Source organism: Ictalurus furcatus, chromosome 9 (assembly GCF_023375685.1).
Source record: "Ictalurus furcatus strain D&B chromosome 9, Billie_1.0, whole genome shotgun sequence".
Classification (NCBI taxonomy): Eukaryota; Metazoa; Chordata; class Actinopteri; order Siluriformes; family Ictaluridae; genus Ictalurus; species Ictalurus furcatus.
In genome coordinates this window covers 22,786,283-22,813,513 of record NC_071263.1, presented here as the reverse complement: position 1 = coordinate 22,813,513, position 27,231 = coordinate 22,786,283, and the positions used below count along the sequence as shown (strand labels likewise).

Sequence of the window (27,231 nt, the reverse complement as noted above, 5' to 3'; positions counted from 1 at the left end):
TTAATCAACTAAAACAAGAGTGTTAGAAACTGTAGGAAAGTAGATCTCCAGGAACAGGGTTGGTGAATACTGCTCCAGTTGAATCGTCATGTTTTTGGGGGAGGAGCTTTGTCTACATGGGTCAAATCTTACTCAGCTCCACCCATAAAACTTAGAGATCTATCTTTCAAAAATTGTACCTAATGTGAATTTAACACTTCAGTTAATTAACACTGTCTAGATGTTCTGTTAACCATGAATGAATATATGAGGGAGTCATGCCTGAGGTAAGAAATGGTTTGACCTGTTGTAGGGGTGAACAGAACTGATTGACTGATCTTTCTGAAAGCTGGGGAAATATATATGACATATATTTAAACTGTATATTTCGAATATTTCTTAAATGCATTCTTATTTTTAAGTCTCGAACCTTTACTTTTTTTCCTCAGGAGGTTAATGTTATATTTCAATAACCAACCCCACACACACACACACACACACACACACCCTTTCTAAATCCCCTCCATAATTCACACTGCTCTAATAGCTGCTATATGTGTTCAGAAATGTTACCCTCTGTCCTGAAACCGTTTCCCCAAACTCAGCGCTTTCTTCTGCGTTTCACGGTGACGTGTTGTGTGTTAATGTTGTCAGGCTTCGCTAATCAAGTTATTGTGGGTTATTGTGTACCTCTGAGCCACCGTAGCAGACCGCACCCCCTTTCCCTCCTGCTTTGGCCAGGCGCTTTAATCAAGCGGTGCGCTTTTGGGTCGGCGCGCACATGGACACGGGCATGGACACTGAAGGGTGCTTGTACACACTCCCGCATACACTTCTCCACACTTCTCTAGCGTGAACAAAAGGTGCACATGTGAACTGGAAAATCCAGAAGTTTTTGTTGTTGTTGTTTTTTTTCCCCCCCGATCAGAAAGAAGCCTGGGAGTTTTGAGCAGAGTTACACGGCTGAGGAGTGATCGGGCATGTTCTCATAAACCCTGTGCTTAAGGATGGTTGATAAAGGGCCCTTACTGACCTCGGCTATCATCTTCTACCTGTCCATCGGGGCTGCAATCTTCCAAGTGCTCGAGGAGCCAAACTGGAAACTGGCAGTGGAACAATACAAAGAGCAGAAGGAGAAGATCCTGAGAGATTACCCGTGTCTTACTAATGCAGATCTGGACAAAATCCTGGAGGTATGAGAGTTTGGAGATCTCCTCTGCATTCACATGTTTTTGTTTTCTAAATCTGTGTAAAACATTTGAAGATCTGTTCATTGTTTTATAGGCTTTATATGGAGGAAGAAACAATCTACAGAGTGCGAGGTGTATTTAATGTGTACACCTTACATGTAAATACAAGGGTTTTATTTGAAATGTTTGGATAAGTTGTCAATGTAAGTACTTTACTGAAACAAAGGTGCCAAGAAATTTAGAATAATTTACAGGTGTGTGTGCATGTGCTTTGTTTCAGTAAAGTACTTTTTTTTTACTTTATTATTTTTTTTTATTTGTCTTATATATATATCTTTCTCTATATATATCTATATATATAATCTATCTATCTATATGTGTGTGTGTGTGTGTATATATATATATATATATATATATATATATATATATATATATATATAATTTCTATTGACTTTATTTTTTTCCCATTTTTAAAAACATCTCACTATCTACCTTTGTTTCACATTAATTTGTGTTCATGTAGTGCTTTTGAAGTCGAATTACCTTAAAAGTGAAATAGCCAATGAATATTTTTTTTGTTATATTAGACTTTTTTTTTTTTCAAGAAATTATGTTTATCCATTTCTTAAACACTCTCTCTTCATTCTTAAGTGCCTTGTTGCATTATGCTTCATGCTTTTCAGAGGCTCCACAACCATACACATGCTGCAGAACTTAATATCCAAGTACTGTATCCTGCAGCAAAACAGGAAGGGATATGATTATACCTGTTTACAACTCCCTATCTGTGGTTTTGATATGCTTGACCTTTTATTAAGGAAAACTGTTTGCTAACCTACACAGCAACTAACTCTATACCACCTCTAGCAACTGTAGAGATTAAATGAATTGGATCGGGAACTCGTGGCATTATAATCTAATACATCTCATTTGGTCACTACTTGGTTTTTTGAATAGTTTTATTGTCCGGAGTTAGCATTCCCCTCCCAGGTTTCTTGTCTGGATGTTTATTTTTTGTTTTGTTTTGTTTTTGTTTTTTTTAGATGGACAGAGAAGGGGCTGGTGTTACACAAATGTCATGTTTAATTACAAACACTTTTTTATTATTTTGGTAGATACCTGATTCAAAGTTCTCACACTAAGCTATATCACTGTTTTTGATTCCTCTGATCAGAACAGCTGCTTTTGTGAGCTTCAGTGTGTAAAATTGACTGTATAAAAGTGCTTAAATGATGTGGCTTAAAATGTTGAAGAGGCGCTTAAACGTCGTCTGTGTATTCCATTTCACATGTAATCACCCTTTATACATCCTTCTTTTTTTTTTTTTTTTTTTTTACTGTTTTGGTTGCAACGCTCGAACGATATCAGAGGCTAGTGAAACATCAGTAGGGATAATCTGTTGGTCACATAGAAATCATTGTAGAACTTTGAGGCAAATAATGTGGTTGCAAATGAACTGAAGAAATGCTCAACAAAGAGGACAAAATGCTTAATTTTAGTACTTTAGTGTAGAATTCCTAGGAAGTCTCCTGATCAGTGGCCATGTTGTTGTATTTCAGATGAATTCTTGCCCTGTACTCAATCATAACTCTTCATAACAAGTCTACTTATATATCATATGCACGCTTGCGAGTAGATTGTCTCGCTTTAAAGCCTGAACAGGGTGTCAGTTGCTGTAAAGATTTTTAGCAGGTGTATATGAGGATAAACAGCAAGACCAGAGACTTGCAGAGACATGTTCAGGCCCCCTGATCTTGCTGAGCCATTGAGCACCCTCAGGCGTCTCCATACTTCATGAATCTTTACACCACGCCCCTTTTCCCCAAACTAGCGTCCATTCAGAGAGAGGAGAAAAAACGTTAGACCCCCATCCCCCTCTTCAGTTCTCTTTTGTCATGGTTCACTGACCACAGATTGGCTTGGAAGTGAAGGTTGGGTATGAGTAGGGGTGGCTTGGGGGTGTCCTGAGGGCTCCTTTGTGTGTCTGCTTTAGATATCTTTTACCAGAAGCACCACATGACAGCTGGGACGAAGCATATTAAACATGCCATGTGGTTATTACAAAATGTCACAAATGATTACGGTGTATTTTATATTTTTACACAAGTGCAGACTTGTTTTGTTGTTGTTTATGTAATTGACAAATTGCTTGTGGCTTTATGACTTATGAAGCTTCTTGTTTAATGTTTTCTTTTATCATGGCGTATTGAACAAGCGAACATGTTCAGGGTAAAGTCCAGTGTTATCCCTAAAATATGCAACCTCATACTTATAGGGTTTTTTTTTATAGCAAGACTTCATGCAGGTGTTTGGTACAGCTTTGTTTTCCATTAACACCTGCAGTCATTGGAAATGGCTAATAATTAACCTGTACTGGTGTAGATGTACACTTCCTTCAGACTTAACATTCTTGTAAATGTAACATATTAGTCGTGTTATAGGATTGTTGTTCCTTAGGTCTGATTAACAGGGTCACAGGAGCTCTGTTAAAGTTTTACATGTGGAAGAATGGATGCACACAGCCCTTGCAGTGGCACTTTCTTCTCATGTTCGATCAAGATCCTTTTCTGGTCTGTGCACTTGCGGTTGCACCGTTTCTGAAATGGAGGAAAAACATGCTTAGTATCACTTCTGGTTTCTGCTCAACAGTCTGAAATGTGCAATGCAGAGATGCTCAAAACAGCTGTGTAACATTTACACTGCAGTGACTTTCCCAGGTTAAGACACACTCCCGGACTGTAGTTAGAGGTTATCTATCTTACTTGACTTATGCATGACAACAAAGCAAACTAGCCATGCATGCCCATGTCCAAATTCCTCTGAAGATGATTAACTTTGCAAAGATATGATAGCGTTTATGACGAGCACTGAAACTGATACCGTGCCAAAGACCTTTGCAACCATTTTCCGTTATTTCATAATTGACCCAGATCATGATGGAGGTCTGCATCTCCATCTGCAATTAGGTTGTATATGTGTTCCTTGAATTTCTTCTTGCAGGTGTCATTTGTTTTTAGTACGTTTTCCTCTTTTCTCTTTGCCAGTGACAAAGTGGTCATTTGCATTTAATTTGGGATTGTTCATACCTGTTGGATTTGACACCTTGGTGACCCGGAAACTCCGCTCAGACCTTGTTACCATCAGTTTCTGGTCTTGCGATCTGATCACTCGGAACATTTCAGAACGGAACATTGACGGATTGGTCAGTGCATTAGTCCTTTTTAGTCTGTCCAGCTCTCTCACTTCTTCATTTGTACACTCTACTCAAACAGATCAGGTTCCAGAGCTTCAACTTCCATGCTAATACTGCCATCAACACCATCATTTTTGTCATCTTGCTAACTTGCCAACCAGAGTTTTTGCCATAAGTCCAGTGTTTGATCTCTGCACTAGTTCTGCATTGGATTTTGTCATTAATAAGACATTTAATGTTGCTGGGAAATGTTGAGTGAGGAAAGATGACCCCTGATTGTTACCTCTTATGTTTGAGTTCATTTTTGCTCCTGTTAAACACCATTGTGCTAGTAACTCTGCTAGCATTGTTCCTTGGTGTGTCAGAGCAGCACACAACCACTAACTTCTCACAAAAATAATAAAAATACTTATTAAACACACACAAAAAAAATTAGCACCAGAATCACTACACTCATCAAAATCATTTAAATAAAAGTGTTTCAGATCTAAGGTTTTGTTTAAAGGTTCAGATCTGCTTTATTTACCACTGTACTCGTGTCAACTTCAGCTCTCCCGCATCCATGTTTTTAAGATCCTAGAATGCACAGCTAAGCCAAATCCTGAATGTTTTTTATATTCACTACATAGTCGGTCTACATAGGACATAATATTGGAATGTTCTAGAACCTGCAAAGTGCACTGAATAATTAACTTCATTTGTATGCCTGAATCAAAAGGAAAAGCAAAATAATAATGTAAAAGTAGATTTTTGTTGTTGTTTTAACAGATTTTCTTGAGTAAGGATAACAGATATCTCCGTTAGAACTACTCTTATAAATCCAGTTTGATGTTTACGCAGTCTGACCACAACACATGCCAGGTGTGAAGTGCTATTCATCACACCTGACCATTTGTGGTCAGATCAGTTGATCGCAGGCTTAAACAGGACCAGAATGATCCCCACAACTTCCAAGAATCCATGGATAAAGTTTTCCCTGGAAACATTGAAAAGTGTGTGTTTATGTTTCTGGAAGATTAATATGATTACCTGCCAGGAGCGGAATCAACATAAATCGCTCGCGTAATTCGACCTCGAACCTGACCAGACCTGCCATCTTTAAGCCCAGCGCTTTGGCGCTGTACAGACACAAACAGAAAAAGTCATTTTGACAGCCTTTAATAAGAAGCTCATAGTGATAATGATAGGAGATGCCATGTGAGGGTTGTTATGGGAAACTGAAAATCTAACTCTTCAGTGACGCTTATGCAAATATGCAAACATTATTATTGAAACGAACCTTCACAGAGCAGACACAGCAGATGAGTGATTTGGATGGTTTAATTCCTCCATACATGAAAAAGGAGCTTGTGCAACGTCAGCTTTTTGTTTGGCTGACTCAGTGGCTGACTTCTCCTATTTTCACAGCCATAATGACAGGATGGCAGCCGATGATTGTAGTGAAATTGGACACTTTAGAGAAAGAAAGTGTGTGAGTGTGTGTCCATGACGTGGGTGCATAAGCTTTGTAATATCAGTGCCTGCAGAATTTATATTATTACAACTGTGTCCATTTATTGTTGAAAGCAAGCCTGAAATTGTCTTAAAGTTGACGCATCTGAACACCCAAACTTGTCAAGATCAATATCTAGTGTATGATAATCAAATTATTTTTGAAAAATTTGGAATTGACTGTCTTGTCTAACACATCTGAAACCTGCAGTTAAATTGTTTGCATTCCCAATAGTCTGCTCCTCTTAACAGCTGTTTGGCTTTCGGCAGCACCTTGCGCTCTCCACACACAGAGGAATGTAACTGCATACAGTTTCTATCCCTCAGCCACCGAGCCAGCCCGCCTGATAACAGTTGGAGTTTGTCGTTGTGGTTTTGGCACATGCTGTTTATCAGTAGACACACTGCGCTACAAATTGCCCATGTTGGTGAACTTTCACTTCTCCAGATGCAAGTTTTACTACTCAAATACTAAGAAAGATCTGGAAAAGACTGAAAAACTCTTGGTGGAACTCCATGTCCTGAATTTCACAATTCTGAAAGCTACAGGCTTTCCTGAACTAAAACCGGTTTCTCTTTTGCGTGTCTCTCAACCACAAGTAAAGCTGTGCAATGAATGAAACACTTGGGTGCATGCTGGTATAAGAAAATAATCCACAACAGGGTGGTGTGATGCGACCCGAAGCTAAGCGGGGGCCTGTTACCACCCCAAGGTGGATTGTTTTTCATATAACGGCATGTTCCAAAGTGTATTATTCCACTTGTACTACATTTGCCAACCATTGCAATGTCTAATTTATTAATGAACGGCACTTTTTGCTTTTTAATCATTTATAGTCACATGATTAAAAACAAGCTGGGCTTGTGGTTTTAACCGGACAATGCAAAGTCCTTTCCATAACTGTTAAATAAATGTGTCCTAAATCGTCACCATATAAATCATTATACCTTTTTTCTTTGTTAAATCACACATTTTTTAATCCCTTTATTATTAACCTTAGTTTATGTAGATCATACACAATACAAATCCCTGTGAATGAGTTGTTACTGTAGAAACTATAATGTGTGTGTTATTTTATGTAATGTAATGTAGCACTGTTTTTATAAAAGGAAGAAAATTTCCTACTTCCTACTATGATGCAGGAGCATTGAAGATCTTTTAACAACTGATTACAGCCTGAATTGATTACATAGTTGTTTCATTGTGGCACGTAACTCTGCAAGACCTCCATAGCCTGATTTAGTTACTGTGTGAGGAAATGAAGTTTAGCGAGAAAGTTTTAGACCCCTTTAGTCAGACTGAATGTTTTTACATTTGTGTTTTGTTGAACTGATTCCTTATCCAGTGTGATCTTTGCAGGAAGTTAAGATAAAAGTAAATAAAAACAGTTGGAATTTGTTTGTTTGGGATCTAGTACATTTTTATTGTATAAAACTTGAAATTTCTAGCTAGCCACCAAACTTTGAGCACTTAACATCAAGCAATTGGAGAGGTTCTACCAAATCTGTCTCTCTCCTTATTGGTTTCCGCTCTGCTGTGTTTCCTCTCTCTCCACTTTCCTCCAGCTTTGACCCTGAACTTCAAAACCAAAATGTGAGGTTTTTTAACTGGACAAAATTCTTGGATGGCTGTTGATGCATTTGGGACGCTTCTCAAAATATAACCTATAATGTGGGGAAAGTTCTGAAATTTCTGTACTTTCTTTGCAGCACATAACTAAAAGTGCATTTCAGTGAAGTTCTTTGTTGCCAACCTTGAAAGACTGAACTGACTTGCACAGCACAGATAAGGAAATGAAAATTTTAGCTTTACCATTAACAACACAATGATTACTCGCAGACGAACAGTGACTATTTGTCTTGATACAGAGACTAAATCATTACTGTTCTCTTGTTCTGTTTGACTTTCCAGTCTTAACTAAGGCTGCCTGGAACCTTCTAATCACCATTTCTCATTTTCTGTAAATTTGCCGTAAATGCTGTGCTTGTGGTGGTTTTTAAGGAAGCCAACCGAAGCTGGTGGCTAAGCAGTGCTAGTTAAGCCGCTACTAGAATTCCCAAAGGGGTATCAAGGATTGTACAGGAAACCTCTCATTTTGACTGGTGATGGAAGCATGATGCCGCGAAAAACCACACTGTCTTGCTGACCCAGGTCGTGCTGTTTGCTTGTGGTTAGCAGTGCTGCTGTGCCACAGTGATTTAACCCACATCATGCTGCAAGTGCGTCAGGAAAGTACTGACCACCGGGTCAAGGTTATGAAAGAGACTGCATACAGCCTATGTGCAAAAGCACGTAGCAATCATACAGATTTGTTTTCAGTTTTGTATGTGTGGGTGTGAGTAGTATGACGTGGTTGGATGTTGTGAAATTTCCCGGAGTTAAAATCGTAAGATATGAAGGTATAAATGCTAGCTGAACCCTTAACTGACCTTAAATATTCAAGCTTGTGAATCATTGAGTTTGCAAGCATGGAAACCACTGGACTGTTGATGTGAAGCCACTGTCCTGAGGAGATATTTGACAGGAAGGCCAGGTCAAATGTGCATTAAAGTAATCTAGTCAAGAGTTCACAAATTCATGAATTCAGGTTTCTTCATCATAGGAGCTGTTGTTGATACATTAGTCGTTGCATAGACAGACATTGTTTGCTTATCAGATACTTGCAGATACATCTACTTATCTATTATGAAATGAGGAACTGGTTAATCTCCAGTTTATCAAGCCGCTTATCTCCAAAGTTCTAAACCTAGACCATTATCATTGATGATTCAGTCATCATAAGGAAATGTTTACTCCTCAGTCACCCTTTATGCATTGAATTATCTGAATAGATATGGAGCTGAGGAACTGGCTTGAGGAACTTATGATACTCACATTTCACAATAATAGCACGTGAAGATTTAGTTTTTCGTTCTTAGTTGTGCCATTAAAGGAAAAAGAACTAAGAACCAGTTTGACTTTTAACCTTGGAATGCCGGTTTAGTTTAAAAACGCTTTAGTATAGAAACCAGTTCTTTTGCAATAGTTTAAAAAGTATAGTGTGCTTCCTCCCCCCCCCCCCCCATATGTAAACCATTTACATATTGCATTTAAATGCCCCCCCCCCCCCCCCCCCCGGGAAGGAACATTTAAATGCAATATGTAAATGGTATAGCTTTTGATTAGTGGCAAACACGAAACATTCCACACTGAAAAGCACAACCTTACATTGAAATACAATCGGTAGGGGATTGCATAAGAATTAAACACAGTCAGAAGTGAATGTATCTGCTGTTGCACTGCAGTTCACTTTCATCATCCCGTGAAAATTGGCACACAGGAACGTGGCTGTAATCAGACAAGGGCCTGAATGTGTCACTGTTCAGGAGTTGTTGCTATTCATATAAAGGAACACCTGTTATAGTTCCTTATTTACTCACTTCTTTATTCCTACTGAATCGATCCTAATCAGAATTGCAAAATTCAGTGCAGCACTGTTGATTGCTTTTATAGGTCGTTCATGTTGACATGTCGACACGTATTCAGTGTTTAATTATTAAATGTATAATCCTCTGTTAATTGTTTTTCACTGAAGAAATCAAGTGCCCTAAGAGCAATGCAGTGAAGGTTTTGCTTTTCAGTATGTTGCAAATGAAAAGCAATACATTGCTCAATACTGTGCATTGAGTTCTTTCACTGGTTTGAGTGCTTTTTACTCTCTTGTGGAATCTTCTCCATATGCTACCTAATAAACCCTCAATTCGACCAAATCTCAAGCTTTAGACAATACAACTGTAAGAGTAGAACCAAATGCTAGTCATTTTAATCTTTAAGTGGTAGTCAATAAATCTCAACGTGATGAACGCGAGGAAGAAAATTCCGACTGTCATGACAGTTTTTACTGCGCACCTTTCACTGCAGCTCAAGTTAATTAGCAGCTACTGTCAGAGCAGGCCTGGGACATCATACAGATTTCACACATAGTTGTTGCCTCCATCTCTCTCTCTCTCTCTCAGGGTGAGCTTTACTCTTTATAAATGCGAAGGATCCAAAGCTGACCTGCACGTGAACTTCTCTTGCTACACACCATTGTCTTGGCAATGTTCTTGTTAATCAGTTGTGCATGGCAAATATGGTGTGGATAAACATGGCCTCTGTAAAATGTTCTTGACAAATGGCTTAATGCAAGAAGCTGAAGTCATACGGACCGAGGAATGAGAAAGTGTTCACCCGTGCAGAAAGTGTAGCCAAACAAGTGAACATGTGCACCGATCTTGGCCTTGGCCTTGGCCTTTGGAACAGTGTGTTAATTTTGCAGGTGTTTTGTGACCTGCACCCAGTTCTCAAGACTGTCAGTTCACATGACTTCTACAAGCTGTGGTATGGCTTGATGAGTCCTTTATATAGGGATAGGTAAAACATAAATAACAACACGATAAGCAGAAATCAGTTACAAGTTATAAATTGCCATTGGTCTTAAATGACATTGGTCCTTCTACTTTTCTGGGCAGATAACCTCGGTTGAAGGACGTACACTTGCAGAAGTTTGTCCTCTAGACAAAAAAATTTCGGATCCCTTATTAGGGAAATTTTACGACCATCACGTGCTGTGCTTTTGGTTTCCGCATGGTTCATGATTTGAGTCATCAAAATGGAGCATTCATTTTTCTTCTGCTGAAAACTCTCAACAGGTGTCTCTTCCTCATAGCTCTGATTCACAAAAAAGTGTAACTCGCACCAAATGGTGACTCTCTCATGAAGTGTAAAGTCTGATCCTAATTTCCTCAGCAGATGGAATTAGTAGCCCGTAGAGATGTGGAATGGCAGGGCCAGGAATAGCATGTCATAACTCGTTACTGGGTTTGCTAATGTTTGGGTGTAGGATGTAGTTGAGTGTTGATTTACAAGGCCAAAAATGTTGGCGCTCTGGTACTCTTCAGAGATTGAACAGAACTGCACTGAAATAGTCACCATTTGTGGCTTAGAGGCATTATGATGCCTTCATTCCACATTCTGTGGAAAATTATGTTCTTGAGAAAGTACAGTTACACATTCACGCTTTTGTGGTCATGCTTCTGGGAAATAAAACTTGGAACAAAGCTGTTTCAAGATCCTCTTCTATAGAAATGAATCCCTTAGCAATACTTTCTTTTTGAAAAGTTGCTGAAAATAAAATTCATTTTAATTGCCGAAGTTATGCTCTTGAACATATATAACAGCAGGAGTGGACAAATCAGTAACCTGGGCACCTGGGATAATCAGATTTCATGTCTGGGCTTTTGGCTGTAATTAGAACATCTGCGGCTACTAGTGTAATTTTTACTAGGGGATTAATTAGCACGTAGACAATCTTTTTGGAATGAGGAACACACATGTATGTGGAAATGCTAATGACAACACTCCCACTAGCACCACATGGAGGTACCTCATGGTTAAACATATTGAGAGAATATCAAGAGCCAGACTTTAATAATCTTGCGATTAGGAGAACTACATTCCACAGCAGAAACATTGGTCAACTGTTTTGTCGAGGGCACAAACACAGATATTCACTATAGTTTATTACATCACGCTACCACAATTTTAGCCTACTCAATTAGGTTTCTGGGCAACCAAACCATGAAACTGGGCAGCACACTGGAGATTTTACTTGCCCAGTGGGATAACTAATACAGTTATGATTAACATAGGCTGGTTCAGGTTTATACAAATCGGGTTGGTATTAGAGTTGCACTTGCTTTAATCAAAACAGACGTTGCAATTTTTATTTCAAGTAATGTAATAGTCTGCTGTGAGAAGTGATTTGTTTAGTTTAAACTGGAGGCAGCTTTGAATCCCTTCCAGGTACAGACCCCAGCTGCTCTTTTCATATCTGATTATCCAACTGCAGAATAGCTGTTTAAGGACAAATTAAAGTTTAGTCTGCTGCATCTCAGTGATAACATTGCGTGCCGAGAGCTCCGAGTCATTGCCAAAGTCCCATCAGGTGAGGGAGACTCTAGTCATGTCTGAGGGTGGCCTGTTTGACTGCAGTATCATCATCATCAAATACAGACTGATAATCTCAATCACAGGAAGGATGTGTGAGAGATTCTGGTCTCAGACACAAGTTAGAACTGCTGATCTTGAAATTGTGTGAAATCATCTTAAAATTGCGGCTTTTCGATGTGTTTTAATGTAGGTTGTGTCTGAGGCTGCGGGACAAGGAGTCACCATCACAGGAGACAAAACCTTTAACAACTGGAACTGGCCAAATGCTGTCATATTTGCTGCTACAGTCATTACAACTATTGGTAAGAGTCGAATCCTATTCTTTTATTTATTTTATCAAGAATCCTATTTCACTGAGAATCACTCACTGTTTACTGTTTGAGGATAAACAGAGGAAGACTTGTTTATCTTAACTAATCACAAAGGGCAGGAAGTAGTTGACTTTATTTTCACTATGGGTCAACAGATTATGTTTAGTAATTATTTGGTGGGGGGAATTTAAAAGTTCTGTTAGGTCTTGTGGGCTGATGGCACACTCAGGTGAATTTCTTGCAGTTTTGTCAAAATGACCAGGATCTAAACGTTCAGTACTGTTCTCTGATAAGATGAAGTTACTTGAGAAGATTAGCATAGAGTGTTTGATAAGCCAGTGGTGTCAACAGAGACATTAGAGGCCATTTCCTTCAAGAACAAAACTCGTGTCAGGCTGTTAACGGTGTCTTTTTGCTAAATAGCGACCTTGGAATTAATTCTATCTGGCAATTCTATGAGTTGCAGATATTGAGCCATAATGTTTTGATTCTTAATAAGGTCAAATACAATATTTCAGCTTTATAATGTATGCATTTATACTTTTAAACCATATCTTGGCAGGGGTGGAATAACCAGTAGCCCTGTACAAGCAGATTTTATATTCAGGCCACGTATATGTAGTTGCTGGACAAGCAAAACAAAAACCCCTACTCCTTAGTGACCTTCTGCAAAGCAATAGTTTTCATTTGACTATATATATATATATATATATATATATATATATATATATATATATATATATATATATATATATATATAATATATACATACAGTATAGGTTTAAACTTAATGCGCTTCACATTAAACTGAATATGCTTTTTACTAGGTACATTACTTAACTTGCATGAATGACAGATGATCATACAGCCGAACATACTTTATCATATTATCTTCCACTTTAGAGCATAGTCCCTTTCCACACAACCAAAACATAGGGCTGGGAAGCACACTGAAGCTTTTACATGACTAGCTATTAAATTTATTGCTTGTTCAACCCTGGTTGGTATAAAACTCAGATATTTTCAGTGACCGGTAAATAACATGAGCTCACTTGTGTCAGATAGGGCCATTGGAATTATAAGGTATTGAAATAAAAGTAAATTCACTTAACTGTCTGTTTTTTATTCCATCAGGATATGGCAATATTGCCCCCAAAACCTCAACAGGAAGAGTTTTTTGCATTTTCTATGGACTATTTGGTGTTCCACTTTGTCTGACCTGGATCAGCGAACTTGGCAAGTTTTTTGGTGGAAGAGCAAAACACCTTGGGCAGTATCTTACCAAGCGAGGCATTTCATCGGTAAGCACCACTCGCTTCGTGTATTTTTTTTCTATTTTTTTTTTTAATAGAGTTTTGAACATTGGTGCAAAGCCTTTAACTCCTTTTTAATTTTATATATATATATATATATATATATATATATATATATATATATATATATATATATATATATATATATAAAATATGTATGTATGTATATGTATAAAATATAACCAATTGGTGTTTTTAAGGTCAAACACTAATTTGTCCTTGATGCATACTTTAATATTCTACTCCGATGTCTCTCTTTATCCTACCAGAGGAAGGCACAGTTCACCTGCACAGCCATCTTCCTGGTATGGGGTGTACTGATTCATTTGGTTATTCCCCCATTCGTTTTCATGTCTCAGGAGGGTTGGACCTACGTAGAGGGCTTATACTTTTCCTTCGTCACTTTGACAACTATTGGATTTGGTGATCTTGTAGCAGGTGAATGTTGCATGTGTGCATGTGTTTGATTTGTAGATTAACAGATGACTAACGCTCTTGAAACTGTTGAGTGGAAAAAAATGTATTCTACAGAACAACTGTTTGCAAAGATATCAGCCTAGGCTGGGAATGAAGGTGTACTTCTTGTTATTGCTGTATACATATGATAACTGGCTTTGCAGTAATCAGTGTGTGATTACAAAGGTTCCATTTTAGTGTGTATCACCTTTCCCAAGCCAAGCTTCTCAAACAAGTATGTGCTCATGCCCCAAAACCTTGGGCTTATCTGTCGTTTCTACTACTGCTGCTTTGTAGCTGTTAAAATTCTGGTGTAGTTTACATGCTCCACTTCTGTGTTTCTAGGTGTTGACCCCAATGCAGACTACCCCACTCTGTATCGCTACTTTGTTGAGGTGTGGATATACCTGGGTTTGGCCTGGCTCTCCCTCTTCTTTAACTGGAAGGTACGGATGGTCATCGAGGCTCACAAAGCTCTGAAGAAGCGTCGAAAACGGCGCAAGCTCTCACTGGATGAGTTCCAGCACTACAAAGATAACCAAAAGGCCTTGCAATTACCACCTGCAGGCAACGATGTCAACATCTTCAGCTTCCTGTCCAAGAAAAAGGAGGGCTACAACGACCTGATCAAACAGATCGGTACCAATAAAGGAGATCAGTGTGCCAGTACCATCAGTACTAAAAAGCAGAATGAATTTATCCGCTCCAAGAGCTGCAACGATGCAGTCTCCATTAACGGAAATGCAATCGTCAACCTAGAGCAATCGCCCCGCCAGAAACGGCGCTACAGCTTCAGTGACCGTGTCACAGTGGTCTTCTCCAAGTCCAAAAACTACCTGCTTGGCACAGAAGAGGGTCCACTCCTGAATGAGATGCAGGTTGAGGGTGAGCTAGACACAGATGTGGAGAGAATGTACGAGAATCAGTTGGATAAAGAGGAAGGAGAGGAACACAGGAACCTCAGGCATGGGGGCTGCGGTCCTGGCCGTCACATGTGGGACTCGTGTGAGTATCAGCCTGTTATTTTTCAAAATGCCAACATCACCTTTATTGATGAAGAGAACCTGCTGAACAGCAGCCTGGTGGATGAGGACGAAGATGAAGACATCAAGGTCAAGCTCTCGACCTCGGATGAAAATGGTGAGTCTGATACTGATTCCAAGGAGGAGCGGTGCTCCGAATCAGAAGGATCCGTGTTCACAGACAGATCTGATCACACTCATTCCTACGAGCAGCTTGTAGAGGAGTATGCCAAGGAAAACAACACTGATGCCTGATGCATTAACCTATCAGTGTTTTTTTTTGTTTTGTTTTGTTTTGTTTTTCTTTTTTAAATTATGGACATTTTGTGCAAACTTGAACCCTTTTATTTTTGTATCCGACCTGATCAGAGAAACATATCGTAATCCATTTCACAATATTTGTGCTGCATAACTGTTGTTGATAGCGTCTGTGAAATGCATCTCCATCAGTATTACCCTGAGCAGACATTGTAGGTCTTGCAAAAGAACAAGCAGTTGTCTTACTCCACAACAGCCCAATTATTGGGGGATGACCAAAATGTCATCCAGTCTAAACTGTAACTCTATGGACAGATTTTCGAAAGGTTGAAATTAAGACTGCTTGATTAGTTCTTCACTTATTCTGTGGTTTTATTTCTAGTTTTTGCCTAATAGAGAGTTATAATTTATTAAATTATGGCGGGGGGGATTAACTGTAATGAAGAGCAGAATCAGTTGCAAACTGGTTCACAGGACATGAACAGTAAGGTGATTCCTTTTAAGAATTGCTCGCGGTTCTCACTTTTATTCACCATATTGGTGGTTTTATATCTACATGATGAAGGACAAACGCATTCCACCCGCATTATGTTTTGAACCATTTTTATAGGTTTTGGCTTTTTCATTCATCTAATTTCCTGATTGAATTACCATTACGAGTCTGAGAGCCAAGGCTGCACATGCTTCCTCTGAGGCTTGTTGTGTCTTTTTTAAGGTCCCTGACATTTACAACTTTCACAATTTTATTTGTGAATTACTGTGTGAATGCAGTCAGTCAGTTGCAACGCTCTGTTTGTGGACAGCATTTTGCACTAGTCTGATTCAGTCTGAGCCATTAAAGACAGCTTTGTGCCGTCAGTCATGTTTTTGCTGGTGTACTATTCATAATCCAGCCTGAGTCTCTTCCATGCACTGTTTTCAAGCTGATGGACTCCTTTCTAACATCTTCATACAGGAATTATTATTATTATTATTATTATTATTATTATTATTATTATTATTATTATTATTAGTGTGCTAGTTGGATTTAATTGATTATTTGATGATGGTCATGGATTTTTCCATTGTCACAAGTTTTTAAGCTCGGACCTGCTCAGGCTTATTTAGCATAAACAAGATTCATGCATTTTGACATTTTTGCCCATGTTATACTATGTGTTGTGCCTAAAAAAGCCTTTTTTGTGCCGTACGCTTTCGTTCGTTGACTTGCCGATCCTGAGATATTACCTCAGTTATCCCAGATAAGTCAATCTGGTTCTATTAGTTCTCAGGCGTGTTCGAAGAACAGAACTGTCACTAATAGCAATCTAAGATACATGATGTTCTCTTGAATTTGCGAAGCATCGTACAAAGAATGGAACTGAAGCCAGGTTGTTGTTTTGCATTTTTTTCCCCCCAGCAAAGGTTATGTGAAGTTTGTTGGCCTGTTTTGTCTTAAATTAATGTTTGTTATTATTGGGTAGAGCAAATATTTATATGCGCAGTCTAGACGTGTCTGAAACAAGGACAGACACGGAGTTGTCATTTTAGTAGGGACTAATAAACAGTGCAAAAATAGTGCTAAATGATTTTACATAAACCTCAAAAACTGTATTAATTACTCCTAGTTATCATTGATTAATTTTCCATTGAAGGTAAAAAAAAAAAAAAAAGGCATTTTTACTACGTCTTATCATAATGGTGGTGTTTAGTAAATAATGCAGAAACCACCTGTTTCTTTCTCATCTTCATTTGCATTGAGAATGTAGGGTTAAGCGTGTAACATTTCTGAGCAATGCCAAACTTGTAGCCACAACAATGTGCAAGGCAAAATGTGGATATCCTGCTTGTAATAACCTCAGCTGGGGAGTGTGTCTCACACAAGCCTCTTGCGTCACGGTGCTAGGCAGCACCAGTGCGAGGAAAACGGCTTCCTAAGTGGGTTTCCCGTTTTAGGTTAATTATACAGTGCACATCCCTGAGTTGATTCATCCTAATTTTGCTTCCTGTTCCAAGATTCTTTCTGTTCGCTACTAGTCTGGATTAATCTAATGATTTTTGTGTTCGTACACTGCCTCACTGTGTTACTGTTATAAATGCATTTGCTACCTTGATATTTTAATTGATGTCCACACGCCAAAGCCTGTAATCGTCAGTATTCTGTGAAAGTGTAATTGAGCACAGCAATCCTCTGGTGAACTGCAGTGAGATTGTAAGATCGCATATCCACTTAGGCTTGTTTGGATTAATTATCAGTGCTGTAGCTTTTTTCCAGTGCCGTTCTCAGGCATGTTAGGGAAGCAAAATTGTTCCATGAAGTGCTTGCAAACATCCTGAACAAAAATAGAACCTCTTTCAGTTCTCGCCCAGATATTTGGTGAAGACTCGGTCTCGCACAAGAGTGTAGTGTATCTTGTATGTAAACACTGGGGAACTGCTGAAACATAGCCACCACTTCGTTCAGGCTGTAACCTTGTAGCCTTGTAATCTGTGTTTACTTTTCCTGCACTCAAAGTGACACGAGTGGCCATAAACTTTACGCAGGTTAAAATGTGACCGTTTAAGTGCATCGTCTTGATGCCAGACAGGAATGTTGGAAATGTAGTTTCTGGTCATAATGACATTTACAAAATTATCATGTTCTTTTAAGACTAAGTGTTACTGTAAATGGATATTCAATTAATTCATTTATGTCTGTTTTGTAATGCATGCAAGTGGTGTTATTTACTGACTCTTTCCATCAAGTGGTCTCTATCAGTGCCTTATCAGCTTCTCTGTTTGAAGCTTTGTGTTCAAACCACATCATAAAGATGATCAATTGAAAAATATTTACCTAGGACATTTCTGTCCTGTAATCCTCTAGGATCAGGTACTGTAGAAGGTTGCCTTGTGTTTCACTCAATTAAATGCAGACAAAAACACTTTGTTTTTGAGTCTGAGGTACTTCTCTGGCTCCTGAAGGACTTTGCAGACAATTAAAATCGAGTGAACTCGATCGTATTTATCATTTCCCTGACTTGTATTATGCACACTCCAGCATGTTGTAAAAAGTTTTTGTTTTTAATGTGAAATTTTTTGCTTAAATTTTATGCTGCTTTTTTTTTTTTTTAAAAGAAATAAAAATTTGAGAATACACCTCTGTGTGTTACCAGATGAATGTGTGATTCAATGAAATAATCATTTGTTTTGAGTTTCTTAACTTTGAGTGCACATATCAAGTAGTCTAAGAGTATGTGGCGTTTAAATGTGAGGCATGCATGAGGTTATATGATCTCTATTCAAACGCGTTTGTCTCACACGTGACACATTTTATGCTGTAAAAATGCCTTGTCTGCATATCTTCTGTGTTATATTGTGCAATAGTCCATAAAAATCAGCTTGGTTTGAAATTAGAGATGTATATTCTCCTAAATAATGACTAAATATTTGGTATGTATTCTGTAATCTGTCGCAGTTTTCCCCTGGTTCAGTCCTCTTATCACTTATAATCCACAGCTGGAAGAAAACCGTCAGAGCGTTTGGACTCTAAATGTTTACTTTTCCGACACATTCCTCCTGCACTGAAGTGCCAGAGATTAGTCAACATACCAGTGGTACAGTGCGAAGCTGCTATGCTAACTGGACACATTGTCCAGATGTGGTCAAGTGAGAAATCCACATCCACTTCTGCCTGAGCAATATATATACACTCTGCTGAGACCTTGAGCCCCGATTGCATAATCTGGTAAAATAGGGACGGGTTTACTGTTTGTTTAAAGCTGAAACTGAACTTTTGGCACTCTGCTTACAGTGGAGTGAAACCTGTTTCAGAGGCAAGTCAAAAGTGGCTCTCGTACAACAATGTGAACTCGATGGAGCATTAAAAAAAAGTCAGTTGAATATTGCAAAGCATATCAGTGTACTCTTAGTCTTAACCAAAATAGATGAGAAAAGAGGCCAGTGAGAGTGGACTGAGTGTATATATTTATGTAGTTTACTAATTTGCCCAGCTTTTGCGATTTACTTTTGAATCTATATTGAAAAAAGTCATTCACTTACAGTACAATTGTTTTTACACACCAAAATTATTAAATTATTTACTTTTTTTTTTTATTTCACCATTTTTTCTCTCTCTCTCTCTCTCTCTGCTGAGCTTGTGTGCATACCAGCTTAAAGAGAAAATTTCAAAATAATTCTAGTTCACGTACGATGTATAGCTAAAGCATGAAATGAGTGCTGACAGGAATGAATGCAGGAGTCACAAGACTGAAACTGTCACGCTGTCTCTGCAATGAGGGCAAAACTGTAAAGAGACTGAGAGAGCGGTTCCAGGAGTTCATCATGTCTATTAACAAAGGCATTTTAGAATAAAAAAGATTACCAGTGTTTTTTTTTTTTTTTTAATAGGTCTTTTAGGTAAAGATTATAGACGTGTACACGCAATCTTCTGATCCTTAATAAATTCTTTGCATAACTGAAGGTTTTGCTGTGACACAGAATTCCACGTAGAACCTCTTTAGGAAGCATCCATATGACCCTTGAGGAACGTGTCACGACTAAGCTTGATCTGTCTGAAGAAATAAAAACACTACATGTAGTGCATACACTACATTTGTGGCATTGTGCCAGTTTTAAAGTAATGACTCATAATCGCACCATCTGGTGTTGCCCAGAGGAAGATAGGTTCCCTTTTGAGTCTGGTTCCTCTCAAGGTTTCTTCTTGTTGTCTCAGGGAGTTTTTTTCTTGCCACTGTCTCCTCATTAGGGGTCTAAATCTACATCCATATCCAGATTTCTTTGAAGCTGCTTTGTGTGAGTGTCCACTGTTAAAAGCACTATATGAATCAATTGAACTGAATTGAAATTGTGCACAAATCACAATAGTAATGGTAACGCATTTCCAAGACTATAATTACATTCATTCACAGTAAAAAAAAAAAAAAAAGTTCATTCAAAAACCCTTGAAGACTCGCTGGCGTGTATAAAGAGATAAGATGTTAACGTGAACATAAGAATCAGTAGTTATGATCTAGATATGTATCTAAATTTTGAGTAAAATCATGATTATCATAATTATCATTTCAGCCTTTATCGTGCAGCCTTAGCAGGAACAAAATGAACACTAATTTAAATAATAAACTCTTCTAAAAGACTCACAAATAAGCTGAAACTGGGCCAATGTACTACATTTGTAACCAGATGGTAATTCCATATGAAAACTTCAACACACCACTGATGACCTATAACGTGCCAACAATACTTTCATCAGAAAATGTCATCATCTTTTTTATATGGATTGAAGTGGTTTCATGTGCATTTAGTACCATTGAGAATAGTCTCCAACTAGCACCAAATCGTCGATTATCCTGCAACAGCGAAAAGCACCATAACAGCAGATTGCATCACCAGTGACACTCTGAATACTATACTTTCCGGTCCTCCCCTGCTAAAATTATTTAACAAAGTCTAAATAACGCCCTTATAATTATGTTTCCAATAGTTAATTTTTACACCAATGACCTTACGGCTGAGAAAAACTATAACTGTAAAATTCAGTACCCGTAGGCCTATTCATGCTTTTTCACAGGTGTAGTGTTTTATTCAGGCTTTGCTTTTACAATGCACAGTCCTCACAAAAATTTTAATCTCTAATATTTATAATACAAGTACTTTCATTATACTATTATTGCACTCTATGGGCCTATTTATTAATGTTGTGGTTTTTATAACTGTTGCATCAGTGCTGTGTTCTGGTAGTTCTGGAGTCCAATGCTGTCACTTCACGTGGGCCAACTTTGGGCCATCACACTTTTACTACACATTTACATTTAGTCATCTGGTGGATGCTTTTATCCAAAGCGACATGCAGTTGAGACAGGACACAACTGAGCAGTTGTGGGTATGGGCTTCGCTCAAGAACCTAGCAGTGGCAGATTGCACTGAGATTTTTGAACTCACAACCTTCCGAATCATAGAACAAACTTTAACCACTGGGCTACCACAGATGTTAGGCAGGAAACATCTTACCTACTCACAGCAATATTTATAACTTTCAGTTTGGTGTCAGAAATAGGCGATTGTAGTGTTTTTCACCATCACATCCAGCTATTTTACCATGGAGATCACAGTGCAGCCTGAAATATGCCAGTGTGAACCATAGCTCTGGCAAATTCATTAACAAACAAAGCAAACATGGTCTAAATTAGCACTTCTGGTTTTTGTTTTTCCTTTGGGTGTAATTCATGACACGCCATGTCTGTGGAAACGCTCACTCAAAACATCCACCTTGGCACACAGAAACACCAACATACACCATACTCCCTTTCCCATATAGTAACACAGGATAAGGGGAAAACAGCTGGACCCTGCTTGCTACTGCTTTCGTCTTTCCCTCACATCTCAGGAGAACCTGTTGTCTCACAAAAGCCCCTCTGTGACACCAATTGTTTCCTGTGTTTGGGAGGCTGACCTTTTTGAGCGGAAACTGTTGGACACCCCTGGTTAGAAGTTTAGAGACCTTGAGAAGACATGGCAGCAGGCCATGATGCTGTTTACGACTACAGGCAGAACAATGGCAGGAGCTTCAGCTCTCATGGCATATTAGTATTGTATGAAGCGGAAGGACACGTAGTTGATCTGAACCTGCCAAGGCTAAGACACAAGTGCTGTTCCTCAAATACGCTGTGAGAAATTCCATCACAGTAAATTATTTTTAATTAGTGAAATATTTATCTTAATCACTGCAACACAATGATTCTCTACAAAGACACAAAGTCCTGCTATATCACTACATTATTTACCAATTACCACTGGGCGTTTATACACTCGGCAAAAAAAAAAAAAAGAAATGTCCCTTTTTCTGGAGACTGTATTTTAATGATATTTTTGTAATCTCTAAATAAGCTTTACAGATCTTTATTGGAAAGGGTTTAAACAAGGTTTTTCATGCCTGTTCAATGAACCATAAACAATTATTGCACATGCACCTGTGGAACAGTCCTTAAGACACAAACAGTTTACAGGCGGTAGGCAATTAATGTCAGAGTTACAATAAATTAGGACACTAAAGAGACCTTTCTACTGACTCTGAAAAACAGCAGAAGAAAGATGCCTAGAGTTCCTGCTCACCTGTGTGAATATGCCATAGACCTGCTGCAGGGAGGCATGAGGACTGCAGATGTGTCCAGAGCAATAAACTGCAATGTCTGTAATGTAAGACACCTAAGACAGTGCTACAGGGAGACAGGAAGGACAGCTGATCGTCCTTGCAGTGGAAAATTACATGTAACTATATGTCCCCCCAGAAATGATCGAGAACTTGTAAATGCTTTGGTGGAAGAGTGGAGTAACATCTCATAGCAAGAACTGACAAATCTGGTGCAGTCCATGAGGATGAGATGCACTTTAATACTTAAAGCAGATTTGGAGGCTACCAAATAAGAAATTTGCTGGAAATAAAAGCAGTTGAATGTGAGAGGACGTTTCTTTTTTAGCTGAGTATAGATAGAAAAGTGGACAAAGGAGGTAACTATTATATTCGATCTGTGTACCCAGAATTCAGTGCATGCAATTCAATTAAGTTCAATTTTATTGTCATTATTCCTTAAAGCAAAGTGAAAAGGGGTTGTTTTTTTCTACTGTTTTCTCTCCGGTGCAGCCAAACATTACAAACACAATAGTGCAGAGTAAGAGACAGGATGGTGCAGTAAACACTAAAGACAATACACACTGCAATATGAAACATAAGGCGGTGCACACAGTGCAAAAAACTATCTTTAACAAGTTTATAAACTTTAGTGGTGCATTCAGAGGTAGAGGTAGATATTTTAACAGCTTATAGTCTATGGATAATTGTATAGCCAAGCATGGTATCATAAAATACAAGATAAATGTAAATAATCCAGACTAAGTGATAAAAAATTTAATGTATTACTTAATTATAGCTGGCCTGTGTGTGTGTGTGTGTGTGTGTGTACCACAAACATAATGAGTCAGTCAAATAAATAAAATCAACCACAGAGCCTCTGAGAGGAAAACAGGCCAACCTCAGATAACACATATCTGATTGCAGGGATAGTTGTAGATTTTACACAAACGTTGGAACATAATGAATCAGTGTTGAATCAGTTGTCCAGGTGTAATGGCTATTGTGAAAACTGTGGAGTTATGTGAGTGATGATATGACGCCTCCTTGTGGACAATCCAAGACCTCCTGGGAACTCCAGTACAACGCACTGGTTTTATGGTTTTAGCTCATAAAAACTCATCATTTCTATTTGAAAAATACTCTGCTATTTACCTGTCACATACTTATATGTCATCTAAGTGTATTTATTCACAGTGGGTAGAACTATATGGGCTTAGTTCCACCCCACGTAGGCCAGGTTTCCTGATTTCCCCAGAATATCGCATCTCTTGCTGATAAATTAAACATCTTTTGTAATGATTATCTAAATGGATCTGTTAATAAGTGGCTCCAAGTAATTTATCAGTTGTATGCAACCCCTCAAAACTTTCCAGGTCAATCCCTAGACTTCCTGTTTTAAGGAAACTAAACATTAGACATGTTTTTTAGATAGCTAATAACCAGGAAATAATAGTTTCTTTGATATCTATAGGATCTCTGTACCTTTTAGTACTTTTTGTTTTTTTGTGTGTAGGGTTTGTGTACTTATCATTTATTCACTTTTCCCCACTAGAGGCCAGGGTTCAACAACATGTACAACAACAAGTACAGTTTCTGCTTTTACAAAATTTAAGGAGAATATCATTTCCTCCTCAGATAGACAGAACCATCCATCCATCCATCCATTTTCTCTACCACTTATACTACTGGGTCGTGGGGAACCTGGAGCCTATCCCAGGGAGCATGGGGCACAAGGCTGGGTACACCCTAGACAGGGTGCCAATCCATCGCAGGGCACACTCACATACACATTCACACAACCATTCATACACTACACTTTGGACATGCCAATCAGCCTACTATGCATGTCTTTGGACTGGGGGAGGAAACCGGAGAACCCGGAGGAAACCCCCGCAGTACGGGGAGAACATGCAAACTCCGCACACACAAGGCCACGGCAGGTATCAAACCCCCAACCCTGGAGGTGTGAGGTGAACGTGCCAACCACTAAGCCTCACTAAGCTGTTATTTATTGACAATTTACTCTGCAAGCGCTCTGGTTGGGAAAAGTGTTTGGAAAGCAAGATAAAGGTCAGCACTGTTTGGTATGTCTGGGAACTATGAGTATGTTGTCTGGGCCTGAGTGTTTCAGATTTCAGGAGGTCAGGAGGCAGCAACAAGTCAGTGTATAAATGAAAATGTATGTCTGTATAAAAATATGAATGCAGAAATACATTAAAATCTTGAACCATGAGGTAGTGGCTTTAATCTTGTCACTACATACCGATTAGTTTCACTGTCTATACTAGTTAAAGAATAATATGACTTTTTCAAACTCATATTTATGAATTATCACTTTTTCTTTAAAAAAAAAAAAACAAAACCCAAAAATCTATTGTAACACAATGTCATGCATGGACACCTCCAGACCAAACTGATAGGAATGAAAGCCTGCACTCAAACCAGCCCTTTCTGGATAAGAATGGACACCAGTGCATTAAATGTTATTTATTGACAATTTACTATGCAAGTTCTCTGGTTGGGAAAAGTGTTTGGAAAGCAAGCTCAGGTCAGCGCCTGTTTGGTATGTCTGGGAACTGTGATTGTATAGTCTAGGCCAGATTGTTTGAGATTTCAGAAGGTCAGGAGGCAGCAACAAGTCAGTGTTATACACTGAAACCATGGGACTTACAAAAGTGTATGTAATATGTGGATGTTGGGTTTCATTCACACTATATCCACAGCTGACAGATGGAAAAGCCATTATAAATCATCAGCACCTCAGTGCCAGTATAAGATAAATCTCTCAAGAATCCCAGTGCTTTAGTTGTTAATTAACTTTACCAGCTGCAGAAATTTGATCTCTTTTAGTGAAATTTCTCTGCATTAACTGGGTGAAAAATCACTATGGAACCAGGCCAAGTTCAAAAAAGAAAATATGAATGCAGAAATACTCCATGTAGGCCAGGTTTCCTGATTTCCCTAGGATATTGCACCTCTTGCTGATATATTAAACACCTTTTTCAATGATTATCGAAGTGGATCTGTTAATTAGTGGCTCCAAGTAATTTTTCAGTTGTATGCAAAACCCACCAAATGTCCCAGGTCAATCCTGAGACGTCGTTTTAATGAAAATAAACATTCGACATGCTTTTTAGATATCTAATAACCAGAAAAGAATAGCTATTTTACATTACATAATCCAGATTTATAAATTTCTGTAATTTATTCATTTTTTCACTACTACAGGCAAGGGTTCAACATGTAGTTTCTGTTTTTACCAAATTTAAGGAGAATATATGCTTATATTTTCTTCCTCAGATAGACAGAACAGTGTACATTATTATTTTTGCTGATTTTATATATATATATATATATATATATATATATATATATTTTACCAGATTTATATTGTAAACAGTGTAGTCTAAACATGCAGAACCAACACCAAACCACATCAACCATCTTCATAATGTTAGTTCCCTCAACAAAAAGTAATGTTTTTTGTTGTTGGCTTTTTTTTTCTTTTTTCTTTTTTTTAAAGATATATACAAAAGATATAAGTTGGTAGTCAACAAAAGAAAGGATGCTAAATGTAATAACATGCTTACGTTTAGTGGCAAAGCTTGATATCTTGAAAAATGATTACTTCCAAAACAATACTGAGCACACTGGTAGTTAACTGTAATGGTATTTATTATATTTTAAAGCTAAAATGTACAGTTTTTTGTTTTGATATGTACTGATTTTTGCCTACTGTGTAGTAGGGTAGTACGTGATTTCGGACACAGCCCTGCTCTCACACCAGTCCTTTCCGGATAAGATTGGACACCCCCGCACCACACTGTTGAGCACATACACCTATTTCCAATCACACACATGCTCACACTTTAGAAGGAGACTTTGATTCACAATGACTTTGTGAAGTAAACGGTCAGTTTGTGCATTCTGCCCCTGACCATTACCAAGCCTTAAATTCTGTGTTTGTTATCCTGGTTTTTGTCTTTGCTAGTTCCCAGTTTTTTTTCAAATACTGTCATTGACTAGTTTATACTGTTTGTGCCTCGCCTGTTTACTGACTTTAATCTTGCCTTTCGTTTTGTATTTTGTCTGCCTGCCTGTTTGTTAATAAATATACACTCTACTGGATTTGTCTCACCTCTTAGTTTGTGACAATAACCAGTGTCTGTATTTCACTTGCACCTTTTCAAATTAGCACATTTGCTTTGCACCTCCGGGTTTCGGGGTTCAAATATAGCCTCTGCCCTCTGGTTACCTCCCCCAGTCCAAAGATATGAGCTGTAGGCTGACTGGCATTTTCAAATTGTCAGTAGAGTGTGAATTGTGGGACTGTGCCTTGCGATGGGTTGCCACGCTGTCCAGGGTGTTCTAGGTGTTCCCTGTCTCCAAGCTCCAAGGTCCCCCGCAACCCTAGGGTGGTGGCGATGGCATCATCTTTTGAGCGGTTGGTGCAATACGCGAACTGCAGCGGGTCCAATGAGGTCGGAGGCAGGGTCTTGATGTGCCTCATGACGAGCTTCTTGAAGCACTGCATGATGATGGATGTGAGTACAATGAGACGGTAGTCATTGTGGCAGGACACTGAAGACTTCTTCGGCACGGGGACAGTGGTGGTAGCCTTGAAGCACATTGGAACGATGGCGCTGCTCAGGGAGATGTTGAAGATGTCAGAGACAACATCTGCTAGCTGATCTGCACATCCTCTGAGCACTCTGCCAGGAATGTTGTCTGGTCCAGCAGCCTTCCGTGAGTTGACTCTTCATAGAGTTTTCCTCAGATCAGCCGTGGTTAGACACACCACCTGGTCATTGGGAGGAGGGGTGGTCTTCCTCACTGCCACGTCATTCTGCACCTCAAACCGAGCGTAGAAGTTGTTCAGCGCATCTGGAAGGGAGACATCACTGTCACAGCGGGTGATGTTGTAATGTAGTTGTTGATGGCC

The 27,231-nt window shown here is 38.7% G+C and overlaps 1 protein-coding gene across 1 annotated transcript; it reads left to right on the top strand.

Moving 5' to 3' along the window:
- Positions 1–240: 240 nt before the first annotated feature.
- Positions 241–20,026, top strand: kcnk5a (potassium channel, subfamily K, member 5a). The gene is made up of 6 exons (XM_053633205.1): positions 241–266; positions 908–1,172; positions 12,015–12,126; positions 13,270–13,436; positions 13,718–13,886; positions 14,250–20,026. The coding sequence occupies exons 2-6, from the start codon at positions 987–989 to the stop codon at positions 15,179–15,181; spliced, it is 1,566 nt and encodes a 521-aa protein (XP_053489180.1). The 5' UTR covers positions 241–266; positions 908–986; the 3' UTR covers positions 15,182–20,026.
- The last annotated feature ends 7,205 nt before the right edge of the window (positions 20,027–27,231 follow it).

Bases quoted from the DNA above. Each gene is read 5' to 3' on its own strand.
- kcnk5a (XM_053633205.1), top strand. From the start codon at position 987: ATGGTTGATAAAGGGCCCTTACTGACCTCGGCTATCATCTTCTACCTG. The intron at 12,127-13,269 runs GTAAGAGTCGAA...TTATTCCATCAG, and splicing joins TACAGTCATTACAACTATTG to GATATGGCAATATTGCCCCC. The intron at 13,437-13,717 runs GTAAGCACCACT...TTATCCTACCAG, and splicing joins CCAAGCGAGGCATTTCATCG to AGGAAGGCACAGTTCACCTG.